General features: G+C 43.1%; 1 protein-coding gene across 6 annotated transcripts in view; it reads right to left on the reverse strand.

Moving 5' to 3' along the window:
* The window catches only part of TBC1D7 (TBC1 domain family member 7), a 39,900-nt gene that overhangs the window by 12,864 nt on the left and 13,166 nt on the right, over positions 1-13,870 (reverse strand). For all 6 annotated transcript variants that reach the window (XM_068234635.1, XM_068234637.1, XM_068234636.1 and 3 more), the window contains exons 4-6: positions 8,903-9,090; positions 5,768-5,905; positions 2,686-2,831 (exon numbers count right to left, since the gene is read on the reverse strand). In XM_068234635.1, the coding sequence (XP_068090736.1) occupies positions 2,686-2,831; positions 5,768-5,905; positions 8,903-9,090 (472 nt within the window). The remainder of the gene's footprint in view (positions 1-2,685; positions 2,832-5,767; positions 5,906-8,902; positions 9,091-13,870) is intronic.

Raw genomic sequence — 13,870 nt, forward strand, 5'->3', positions numbered from 1 at the left:
TGATACTCAGCTCCTTATAGTCATTTACTGGTTTGTTTACAAACATGGTGAAGTCAAGAGAATGGTCCAGGAAGACAAGAGAAGGGGTGATTTCTCTTCACAGGAAGGGCAATGGCTATAAGAAGATTGCAAAGATGTTAAACATACCAAGAGACACCATAGGAAGCATCATTCGCAAATTCAAGGCAAAGGGCACTGTTGAAACGCTACCTGCTGACTTTGACTGCTGTGCGCTACCTGAAGCGCAAAGTGGAGAAAAGTCCCCGTGTGACTGCTCAGGAACTGAAAAAGATTTGTCAGATGTGGGTACTGATGTTTCAGCTCAGACAATAAGGCGCACACTGCGTAATGAAGGCCTCCATGCCAGAACTCCCAGGCGCACCCCCTTGCTGTCTCCAAAGAATAAGAAGAGTTGACTGCAGTATGCCAAAAGTCATGTGGACAAACCACAAAAGTTTTGGGATAGTGTTTTGTGGACTGATGAAACAAAATTAGAACTGTTTGGGCCTATGGATCAATGCTATGTTTGGAGGAAGAAGAACAAGGCCTATGAAGAAAAGAACACCTTGCCTATTGTGAAGCATGGCAGGGGGGGGGGGGGGTGTCAATCATGCTTTCGGGCTGTTTTGCTTCTGCAGGTACAGGGAAGCTTCAGCATGTGCAAGGTACCATGAATTATCTTCAGTACCAGGAGATATTGGATGAAAATATGATGCAGTCCGTCAGAAACCTGAGGCTTGGGAGACGTTGGACCTTTCAACAGGACAATGATCCCAAGCATACCTCCAAGTCCACTAGAGCATGGTTGCAGATTAAAGGCTGGAACATTTTGGAGTGGCCATCGCAGTCACCAGACTTAAATCCGATTGAGAACCTCTGGTGGGACTTAAAGAAAGCAGTTGCAGTGTGCAAGCCTAAGAATGTGACTAAACTGGAGGCTTTTGCCAGTGAAGAATGGGCTAAGATACCCGTAGATCGCTGCAAGACACTTGTGTCAACCTATGCTTCACGTTTAAAAGCTGTTATAACAGGAAAAGGATGTTGTACTAAGCATTAAGAATGAATGTCACTTGGGGATTGAATAAAACTGATAATGATGTGAGCACAGAAAAGACATTCGTGGTTATTTCATTATAAATGTTATGTTATATTTGTCTGACTTACAAGTGCCTCTTTGATTTAATTGTAAACAAGATGACTGAAATGATCAAAATCAATGTCAAACTGGCCAAAACACTCAAATTCAGTGGGGGTTGAATAATTTTGAACACAACTAATAATATATATATATCCATACAAATCTAAGTATTTATGGTGTAATTAGTTAAAAGCATTAATGAATGTTCAAAAGCATTTATACACAGTTATGATGCACTCTTAAATATATGCAGTAAGTAACAATTCTTCCAATCCAGAATTGTACCATGGCAGGTGGTGCCAACTCCCCGCTGAATCACCACATCACCTTCCAGTTCTCAGATACTTCCTCATTTACATTTGGACGTGTCATGATGTGATGCACAGTGGCCGCGACAAGTGTGAGTCAACACCCGCTGCCATGGTATGCATGTGTAAAGATTCTGGAAGACCAGGAAGTTCCCTGAAGTGATGCGATGGTGTGATCTTGTGTATATATGCACAAAGTGAGGGGGGTGCAGTGCAAAGGAGGGAGTACTGAGCTGTGGGAATACCATATAGGAGATGAACATGCAGCCAGTCAAGCTCAGTAAGGGCTGGTTCAGACGGACGTCTGCGTGGCGTCGCGTCTGGGGGCGTTGCGCGGCTGCGCAGTCAGGCTTTCAGTAGCCTTCGGTCGCGTTCCGATGCGGTCGCGTTTTTTTTCCCACCTAGGGGAACATTAGCCGTCGCGGTTGGCCGCTCCCTGGAAGCTACATGTCGCTTCCAGGGGCAGCTCGAACGCTAACGAAAAGCGCGCAAAAGCTCGGTGTAAACGTTTACCACGACATTCCAAACGCTTGCGGTAAACGCTCCGCAAGCGTCCGTCTGAACCAGCCCTAAAGCTGTGCAACCTTAAAGGATACCTCAAGTGACATGATGAGATAGACATGGGTATGTACAGTGCCAAGCACACAAATAACTATGCTGTGTTCCTTATTTTCTTGTTCTGCCTGAAAGAGTTATATATCATAATATATATACGTATGTAAGTAACTGACTCAGTCCCGACTCAGACAGGAAGTGACTACAGTGTGGCTCTCACTTTCAGGCAGAGAAAGAAAAAAAAGGAACACAGCATAGTGTGCTAGGCTCTGTACATACCCATATCTATCTCATCCTGTCACTTTGGGTATCCTTTAAAAAAAAAAAGAAAAAGCAGCCTTTTCTAAGCACTAGTGATTTGAAAAGCGCTTGCCAATGCAATGTATGGGGGAGTTTTATAAAATTGCTTAAGAGGGATCACACCCATTGCATTACAGTAGCAGTAGGGTATTGTACCATGTTAGCCATTAGTAAAAGCAAGAAGGCCGAAAGCTTGCTTATTTTTATTCATTTTTAGTTAGCCAATAAATGGTATCATCCTGGTTTAAAACTTCTTGCCATTGCATTACATTAGCAAATGCTTTTCAAATCACAAGCACTTAGAAATGGCTTAGTAACATACTGCTAGTGGGTTCCAGGCCTAATAGTCATTCTCACATTAAGGATGAGGATATAGCAATGTACCTTTGCAAACTGGTAGCAGGCAAACAACCAGCGAAGCACTTCCTGAACCACAGGTTATATGGGAGTTTGTCCAATGCATTATTTGTCTTCAGATGAGTAAGCAGCCTGTTATCCTCTAAGTTTAAGTAATGTTCAAATGCTTTTTGCTGCAAAATAAAAACACAATGATTACAAGGAACCTCCCGATGGTAAAAAAAATATATATGATGAACATAAAAGCGCAAATCTGGGGTGCCGAGCGCTGAGACTGTCTGCTACAGATACTCCTTGCATCTGCCTGAAGAAGCAGAAATCTAACCGCATTGCCCCCCTTCAATTGGTAATGAATGCGGCTGCCACACTGAAACTCTTCTCATCGCAGTGCCTCTACAACTACCCTCTGTAAAGCCCTACACTGGCTCCACAACCGCTTCAGGATCAATTTCTAAATTCTGTGCTTGGCCTACAGATGCACAAGTGCACAGGAACTGCCCCATCTCCGATCTTGTCCACAGGCACATACCAGCCCACCCCCTGCGCCGATTCTCCAACGCCCTGCACCTGGTCGCACCGCACATATCTCACTCCCATGCACGATTGCAGGATTTCACTAGGGCTGCCCCCAGTCTCTAGAACTCGCTCCTACCAGCCATCAGACTCGCCCCGACCTTTAATACCTTCAAGCAAGCCTACTTTCAGGCTCGTGTACCCACCTACATCAGCACCATAATACGTTCTACTGGGCACCCTCTCAGACGCACCTACTGTCTCTACCCCCACCCTCTAGATTGTAAGCCTTTGGCAGGGCCCTCCTCCCAGGACTAGAACAGTCTATTTTGACCAAAGACACTAAACTACTGTTATCAAATCATTTGCATGATCTTGTTTTGTTATGAGCTCTCTGTATGTCCTACCTTGTATGTTAACCCATGTATCTATTGTGCAGCACTGCGTAATATGTTGGCGCTTTATAAATATTATTATTATTATTATTATTAATAATAATAATAATAAAAATATCCACTGAAACGTGTCGCAATGAATAAAATTTGCCACTTTTGAAATACACATCCAGTGTTTTCCAATCTGGACAGAAGTCCATCACTACCTCCTTTTTGAACAGCACACGTTAGGCTTTTTCTCCCCACTGGTGAGAGTACAGTGCCTTTTGAAGTAACTCTGATTTGTGAGTACAACGCCACTTATTACAATCTGACATGATCCCCATTTATCTACAGTCCTGAAACTATTTATACTGATCATTTCAGGTAGCAGTTTTGGAAGGATCGCTGCACAGACGTGCTACTTGGTGCCTGGCTAAGAAGAGTGTTCTACTCCATTAAGAATGGAGGAGTACCACACTGCAGGAACTTCCTCTGAAGGTCTGACAGATCAAAAGAGGCATCGGGCAAAGCAATCATCTTGGCATGGAAGAGGCTGCCACCAATGGCAGGGGGACACTTGTACACACTTGAGATTTCCAACTGTTTTGGCTAAGGAAAATCTAAAGTGTGTACTTAGTTTAATATAGTAATATCTTTACATCAAGATCAGCTTGGGAGAGCAGCTGAGATGCTTGAGGAACAACAAATACTCAATATTAAACTGAAACTCAATTTTCATTTAAATGACTATACATATCTCACCTGTTACAGTTAAACCCCAACCCAGCAAGTTTATTTCTTTAGCTCATAACAGTCTGATGTGACAACTGTTTAGGTGGCCACTAATGATCCAATCTTTTTCATCCAATTTTACCAAATCTATGTAGTATAAGGGTAAAATGAGTGAATACATTGAATGGATAATTTGGGCAGTTCCCTTATATTACATAGAAATGGTAAGATTGGATGGAAAAGATTGGATCATTAGTGGCCACTATTAGACTTATGGTGCCCATACACGATACAATAAAAACGTTACAATTCCTCGTTTATTTGATCTAAATGATCGAGTCGAATGAAACTTGAAAATATTTTTTTTTTTTTCGATCAAGAAATTACGAACGAACGATTATCCCGATTTTTCAAGAAAAATCTGATCGGACATACTGGAAAAATCTTTATATTCGATCCAATGGAATAATTGAACTAAATTATCTAATCAGAAAAAAAAATAAAAATAAAAACTAGTACCATGTATGGCCACCTTTAGATAGACCAATGTTAAATGCTCACTCAATTCATTAATTATTGTTACAGCATCTGAAATTCAAAAAGAAAAGGTTTTGCAATGCGTCCCACTTGCTGATTCTGAACAAATTATTATTGTTAAAAATATATAGACCGAATTTAAGGTGTTTTTTTTGTTAAGTTTTTGTGAACTTGTAAAACGGACTGAAGATGAAATTCTTCTTTGCAAGCTTTGGCATTGTACTGCCTTTGTGGTGTATGGACAGCTCAGCCACTTCCCATCCAGCTGCATGAGTAACTAGCTGGACACGCTACATTGATGTCACCCGACAGGAATTAGGAACCGATCCCTTGGCAAGATCACTAGGCTGAGACTGTACAGATGTTTAGTCAGCCTACAGGCCAACAACACATTTATTGCAATGTGGGGGGGGGGGGGGGGAGGGAGTGGAGGGCCAACAGACCAGTGCAAATGTGCACACGGCAGGTGGGGTGAGCTGGTAGAACAAAGCTATTGTCCATCGCTCGCCCGAGTTGATCCACCTGCCATATCGTTTGCCTGGCGGCAGTCGGAGGCAGCTGTACACATGCTGGATTGTTGGCAGAAGTGAACGTTATCAGCCGCTTCAGCCGACATTAATCTATTGTAAAGGCTGTAAGAACTAGTTACTCATTGTCCACCCCTGGACCCCACTGACTGTTAAAAAAAAAAAAAAAAACACAATCCCATACCGATCCCTGTTAGGAAACTTGCAGAATTACATTTTTGGGGTTTTTTTTGCATGTTTTTCTTCCTAATACGGTATGTATGCAAGCTGAAATAAGGTTTGCCATTGAGAGCTGAAGGGTTCCCATTCTCTCCACAATAATGGAGCTCACGCTAAAGACAGTCCACACTTGAGCTGCTTTAGGATGCACCACATACATTTATTCTTGCCACACATCTCGTAGTGGGTATAATACACACATACCATTGGAGTAAAGGACTCTCTGAACTTGGTGTCCAAATGATGCACAATATTTTTGGTGAGCCAATAACAATCCACATCGTCATCCACTATCTCCTCCATAGTTTGCGCTATGGCCAGAAATAACTCTTCCTCTGGCTCCTGGAATATAAAAGTCATTTTCTTTTATTTATAAATTACTTCAAGAAAAATGCACTCATCACAGATGGAGTTCTGAAACGGGGATACTTTGATTTCACTGTCAAGAGTGCATTACAAAAAAAAAGGTTGCTTTATAATAAACAAATCTACAGAAATGAAAATGTGCGAGTATCTATTTCCTCTCCCTTGTACATCCCCCACTCACCAATGCATACCTCTATCAGGCTGGGTTCACACTGCACTAAAAAATATTTTGTTTAGCAGAAATAAACAGAACACATTGCCACGGATGTGAATGGATCCCATGCAAAGCAACAAGATCCGTTCACATTAGACTGTTCAATCCGTCCCAACGAGCAGAACATGAGTATGGGTGCACGATTATTCCAGATTGGCCGGACAAAGGGGATGCCGCCAGAATCAATTGTATCCTATGAGAACAGACGGTGTCTGTTCTCACTAGGCTAGTTCTTGCGTATGCGTTGCACTTTTTTTCTTACCTGCCACCATCAAATTTGGGTCCTCCTCCGTTCCTGTCACCACCGCTCAGTCCACTGCATGGGAGAAGTGCCGCCACACAGATCCAAGCCCCTTCAGAACCATGGGACTCCCACTGGATTGCAACAGACCAATTAGAATCCTCCCTTGTTTGAGAGAGGTTTCCAATTATTATTATTATTATTATTTAGTATTTATATAGCGCCGACATATTACGCAGCGCTGTACAGTGTATATATATTGTCACTAACTGTCCCTCAAAGGAGCTCACAATCTAATCCCTACCATTGCCATATGTCTATATTATGTAGTGTAAGTACTGTAGTCTAGGGCCAATTTTAGGGGGAGCCAATTAACTTATCCGTATGTTTTTGGAATGTGGGAGGAAACCGGAGTGCCCGGAGGAAACCCACGCAGACACGGAGAGAACATACAAACTCTTTTGCAGATAGTGCCCTGGCTGGGATTCGAACCAGGGACCCAGCGCTGCAAGGCGAGAGAGCTAACCACTACGCCACCGTGCTGCCCAATCAGTCTGTTGCAATTTAACCGGGAACCACGATGCCTCTGAGAACATATGTATAACCAGAAATGAAGACCCCCTCAAATCTATGTTCGATTATTTTGTCAAACGATGATCTAGAAAGGTAATTTTGTTGGCAGGATTATGTGATCATTCTGTCAGCAAGCTAGAACGTTGGGTGTAAATAGGCAGGAGCAGCACTAGAGAGAGCCTCCTTAGCCTTGCAGTGCAGCGAGCAGTATAAATCTTGCAGCTGTGTTGGGGAGAGGGATATCAGATCTCATATCTAGTTTAGCAACCAACACTTGTGTATAACTTTCGTATAGCGCTATAGAAGATGATGGCATTCTGTAAATCAATAAGAAACAAGGAGGCATTATAGAATTGTTAGGACAACTAAAGTTAGAAGACTATGGTGGCTGCCATATTTATTTCCTTTTTAAATAATACCAGTTACCTGGCAGTCATGTTGATCTTTCTGGTCAGTAGGGTCTGAATCACGCGCCTGAAGCAATCATGATTGTTCATGGTCTATGGCCTAAAGAATTAGGACCAGCAGGATGGGTGGGCAATGGGCATTATTTAAAAGGAAATAAATATGTCAGCCTCCATATCCCTCTAATCTCGGATTTCCTTTTAGGCAGTTTTTCTTTAACTCAGAAGCATCAGCCCTTTTGTAGAATATGCCACCTTCTGACTTGTGTCAGGCAAACATTGATTAACCACATATTCTGCATTCCGTACCCCTAGGTATTCTACAAGCTCTGGGACAGGGCTGTTATGAGCCCAAGTCTCAGAGCTGGCTCCCAGTCACAGTGGCCCATAACGGAGTGATGTGATTACCAGCAATAATGTGACAAAGCACTATACTGTATGTTGACAAAACCTCGTCATTACCAGCCATATCTCTCAGCTTTATTTGTGAGCAGAGGAGAGAGGAAAGCTGCACATAATTACATATGAAAATACATCACAACAAGAAAATAAATAACTAGCAGCTCTTTTATTGCTTTCTGCATAAAAAAAAACAAAAAACACCATTGTGTGTGTGGTTTTCAGTGTGCACAGGGCTGTGGCCTCCTTTGCTGCAGTCTATTTAATAAGAATAAGGCCCGGTTCACATTAGCGTTCGCTATCCGGATTTTCCGGATCTAATCCGGACCGCATACTGTACAAACGGAACGTACGTTCCGCATAGCAAGGTAAAGGCTATGCGGACGTTCACACGTGTCCGTTCCGTACAGTACGGAGCCGGATCGGATCCGGACTCTTTTCCAACATGCGCTATTTTTTTGGGTCCGGCTCTCCGGCCCACGCACCCGGACCAGAGCCTGACAGCACCATCAGGAACACAGAAACCAATGGGGAACAGAAGGCACAGAACACACTGCCTACAAAAACCTGACGTTCTACCCCACTTCCTATGCGTATCCAAGCGGCCATTTCGGATGGGGACACATGGGCCAAGCATGTCTGGAGTGGAGCAGCAGTGACAGACGTGCTGGAGCTGTTTGGCAGAATGTCGGAGGTGGAGGTGAGGCCTACAGCGGAGGAACCTGATTCTACAGGTGCACCAGGTGCACCTTCTGCTGACCCCAACATTTTTTTTTTTAAATTTCGCTATTTTTTGCCCACGGATCCGGATGGCAGCCTAATGCATGCCTGATACAAACGGACCGGATCCGGATCGGAACAGTACGGTTCTGATCAGGATCAGGTCAGGATCCGGTCCGTTTACTTGCCAAAACGCAAGTGTGAACGGGGCCTAAGAGTTTCGTGCATCCAAACCCCATGGCCAGATTCCCAGTTTTTCTGTCCTCCACAGTGGTTTCATTTTGGCCTACTTGTGCCTTATACATGGTGTGTCAGAATACTGATTGTTCCCTAAAACTGGCTGAGACGCGTTTCATGTGGCCTCCCACTGCAATGGTGTTAAAACCCCTAAAACATGCTCCCTATGGACATTCCCGCCATACCAGAGAATATGTGGGACTCCTGGGCAGTGTGCCCGTCTCCAGCTGATACATATGGAGGAACACCTCCGGTTTGGGAGTAGCTTCATTGATCATCCGTATAACTTGCAGGGCATGGTGAACATCATAATACTGTTCCCTCCTGTGCACCATCACAATGGCATGGCTTTCCTGGTGGGGAGGCAGAATTCCTGAAAGAAATCAATACAAAAGAAAATCAATGCAAGTAATACAATTTCACATTTGTTCATTGTATGTAAATACTACAGAGGAATGACTTTTCCATAATTGGGGAATGACACTAACATTTATTTTTACTAAAGATAAGGGAAGTAAAGCAGTATTTGCAAATGACTTTCCATACTCTGCTTTACTGAAACACACTTTACTATTTCCACATCTTTTCTCTGTCCTGCAGTAGAGACTATAAGCGAGATTCTACATCTATTTTTCAACTGACAATGCACTTTATCTCTAAAGTGGGCCTCATCTCTTGCACAGGACACAAGGAAAACAGAGAGAAATTACCCCTGTATGCATTTAGAGAGAAGAGCCCAGTTCCCTCACCAATCTTCAAGCAATCACAAGTGTAACGTAATCTCTCAGCTGTGTCTGCACAGAAATTTGGCAGTCCTCAGCAGACACAGCTAATAAGTAAACACAGGATGTCATCTATTTGTCTGCTTCCATGAAAGCAGGAAATAGACACACTGTAGATTTATTGCAGGATTTGAATCAACTGTAACTAATAAATGTTTTTCTTTAAAGGTTATTATCCTTTTGCTTATCTTTTAGAGCAGAGAGGAAGTCCTGAGATCAGGTCCGCTTTGAGGCCCCTTTTACACGTTGCGTTGCCTCAGCTCTCACAGTGGCCATTAAAGTTAATGAGTGATACCACACTGCCTGTGGTACGACCTGATGAGAGTGATCTGGGCACTGCAGAAGTAACACACCAGCTGCAGTTCATTACCCTGCAATCCCCAGAAGTGCACAAGGTTTGCGTCAGGTGCGTGAATTAGACACTACTGCAGGCAAAAGATCAGCAGGATGCTGGGCAACTGATATTGTTTAAAAGGAAATAAACGTGGCAGCCTCCATATTCTTCTCGCTTCAGATGTCCTTTAAGGCTGGAGAACACCAGACTACTGTAGGGAACCGGACTGATAAAAGAAACCTGGCCTGGATTTAGTAAAATATTGTCCACTACCGTATTAGGTGCATAAAGTTTGCAACCCTTGCCTGAGACATTCCAGACCAGAGAAAGGTCCGCTCAAATATTAGTGTAATTGTAGTCATGTGACAGCAGCTAAACGCCAACACCAGCAGTCAAACAGCATAGTAATACATTTAGATTGATATATACTGTTTTATGCTTGGTTGGAAAGTAAAAAAAAAAAATCATGAAATACAGAAGAAAAAACATGCGGTCTCCTACTGCATGGAAGCTAATCACCAACCAATCTTACATTTGTGTCTGCAGGTCACTAAACCACTTTAAAAATGCTGTAGGAAGCCATCGGTCCAGTAAGGGTACCACCAGACCCTAGTGGCAAAATGTCTTCATCCAAACAATCGACTGAGGCTCAACCTCAAGGGAGTCCTCCCATTTACAGGCTCTTTGCAGTTAAATACACAATTATGTCCTGTCAAAACACTGACTAATACAACAAGAACAGTAATACTATAAAAGACCTAAGACAGTAATGTACCTTAAAGGCCTTTGTTACAAATCAGTGGTTTATGTAAAGGCTAGTATGGAGATCAGAAGACAAAAGGAGTAGTTGATATGCACAATTACTGCACAGGACAATGGAGGATCCTGTACCTGCTAGCTGCATGTGGGCACACAAGGAGAATTGATATATAGCATTAATCAACTCAGGCAGATATTACTTCAAGAAGCAAGAAGGAAAAAACTCCAGGCAGAAGAGTCCGCACATAGATCAAGCTTAAGAAGCGGCTCACTGCTCAGTCTATTCTTAAACAAATAAAGCAGATGTTAGTATCCCAAATATGTTATGTGCACAAGCTGTTCACAAAGCAGGACAAACAGATTATGTTTTGGTGTCTACTCATCAAATAAAGAAGTAATGGAGTAGACATATTTGCCATTATCTTCCTGCGTTAAAAGGCTAGGCACACAGACTTGTAGCAGCTACAAATCTCCAGCTCTAGTTGATGGGAATGGGTAATGTAATAGCTAATATGCTACTTACAACTATGTCACACCAGCTGCATAGATTTGTACTGTAGCCAGCTGGTAATTTTGCTACAGCTCAAAGTGCTGGAAGGAAGAAGAATGCTACAAAATTCAGCTGACATTTTTTTAGCAAAGTTTCCAAAATAGAAGAAACCGATTGAAGGCCATGGGCAATAGTCATTTTAGGATATTGCAGCAAAAATCAATCAAGCAATGACAGAAGAAGGAAATCTCCCTAGAGTTGAGCCGAAATTTTCGTAATTTCGCATTACTATAATTACGCATGCGAAATTTGCGATTACGATGCGAAATTACGGTAGCGTAATTGCCATTAAAATCGTAATTGAAAATACCGTAAGCGTAATTTTCAACGCGTAATCTCGCGTTTCGTTCATGCCGTAATTTCGCATTAAACGCTACCGTAATTTCGCGTTAAACCGTAACGCTCCGTATAATGTAAAAAAGCCGCCGACTTTAAGGGTTAATAGCAAAGCCCCCTTAAATGCCAAGAGCCTCAAATTTGGAGAATATATTAAGGAGATCAGGAGGAATAAGAGGAAAAAAATTTTTTTCAAAAAGACCTTATAGTTTTTGAGAAAATCGATGTTAAAGTTTCAAAGTAAAAATGTATACATTTAAAAACCCGCCAACTTTAACGGGTAATAGCAAAGCCTGCTTAAAGTTTAGGAACACCAAATTCCCAGGGTATATTAAGGGGATCAGTGGGAATAAGAGGACAAATTTTTTTTTCAAAAAGACCTTATAGTTTTTGAGAAAATCGATTTTTAAGTTTCAAGGGCAAAAATGTCTTTTAAATGCGGAAAATGTCCGTTTTTTTTTGCACAGGTAACAATAGTGTATTATTTTCATAGATTCCCCCAAGTGGGAAGCGTTTTACTTACTTCATTCTGAGTGTGGGAAATATAAAAAAAAACGACGTGGGGTCCCCCCTCCCAGACCTCTTTAACCCCTTGTCCCCATGCAGGCTGGGATAGCCAGAATGCGGAGCACCGGCCGCATGGGGCTCCGCACCCTGACTATACCAGCCCGCATGGTCCATGGATTGGGGGGTCTCGGAAGGGGAGGGGCAGCCAAGCTTTCCCCTCCCCCTCCGAGCCCTTGTCCAATCCAAGGACAAGGGGCTCTTCTCCACCTCCGATGGGCGGTGGAGGTGGAGGCCGCGATTTCCTGGGGGGGGGGGGGGGGGGGGTTCATGGTGGAATCTGGGAGTCCCCTTTAAAAGGGGGTCCCCCAGATGCCCACCCCCCCTCCCAGGAGAAATGAGTATAGAGGTACTTGTACCCCTTACCCATTTCCTTTAAGAGTTAAAAGTAAATAAACACACAAACACTTAGAAAAAGTATTTTAATTGAACAAAAAACATAACCACGAAAAAAGTCCTTTAATATTCTTAATTAACCATTAATACTTACCTGTCCCTTTAAATAAATGATCCCTCGAAATAGCCTCGGAAATGTTCTATCAGTTACAATGTAACAAAGTTATTACAATGTAACAACTTTGTTACATTGTAACTACGCTGCACCCGACGTCACTCGCCGCTCAGCCGCCGCATACGCGTCTGCGCTGCACAGACCCGACAGAGCTCTGAGCTATATAGCTCAGAGCTCTCTAAGCATCTTTGAATTTGGGCTCCAAGGAGCCCCATTGGTCCTTAGCAGACCAACGGGGTTCCTTCTGATTTGAAGGAACCCCATTGGTCTGCTAAGGACCAATGGGGCTCCTTGGAGCCCAAATTCAAAGATGCTTCTCAGAGCTCTGAGCTATATAGCTCAGAGCTCTGTCGGGTCCGTGCAGCGCAGACGCGTATGCGGCGGCTGAGCGGCGAGTGACGTCGGGTGCGGCGTAGTTACAATGTAACAAAGTTGTTACATTGTAATAACTTTGTTACATTGTAACTGATAGAACATTTCCGAAGCTATTTCGAGGGATCATTTATTTAAAGGGACAGGTAAGTATTAATGGTTAATTAAGAATATTAAAGGACTTTTTTCGTGGTTATGTTTTTTGTTCAATTAAAATACTTTTTCTAAGTGTTTGTGTGTTTATTTACTTTTAACTCTTAAAGGAAATGGGTAAGGGGTACAAGTACCTCTATACTCATTTCTCCTGGGGGGGGGGGGGGCATCTGGGGGACCCCTTTTTAAAGGGGACTCCCAGATTCCACCATGAACCCCCCCCCCAGGAAATCGCGGCCTCCACCTCCACCGCCCATCGGAGGTGGAGAAGAGCCCCTTGTCCTTGGATTGGACAAGGGCTCGGAGGGGGAGGGGAAAGCTTGGCTGCCCCTCCCCTTCCGAGACCCCCCAATCCATGGACCATGCGGGCTGGTATAGTCAGGGTGCGGAGCCCCACGCGGCCGGTGCTTCGCATTCTGGCTATCCCAGCCTGCATGGGGGACAAGGGGTTAAAGAGGTCTGGGAGGGGGGACCCCACGTCGTTTTTTTTTTATATCTCCCACACTCAGAACGAAGTAAGTAAAACTCTTCCCACTTGGGGGAATCTATGAAAATAATACACTATTGTTACCTGTGCAAAAAAAACTGACATTTTCCGCATTTAAAAGACATTTTTGCCCTTTAAACTTAAAAATCGATTTTCTCAAAAACTATAAGGTCTTTTTGAAAAAAAAAATTTCCTCTTATTCCCACTGATCCCCTTAATATACCCTGGGAATTTGGTGTTCCTAAACTTTAAGCAGGCTTTGCTATTACCCGTTAAAGTCGGCGAGTTTTTAAATGTATACATTT

The sequence above is a fragment of the Hyperolius riggenbachi genome, chromosome 5 (assembly GCF_040937935.1).
Source record: "Hyperolius riggenbachi isolate aHypRig1 chromosome 5, aHypRig1.pri, whole genome shotgun sequence".
NCBI classification, from domain to species: domain Eukaryota; kingdom Metazoa; phylum Chordata; class Amphibia; order Anura; family Hyperoliidae; genus Hyperolius; species Hyperolius riggenbachi.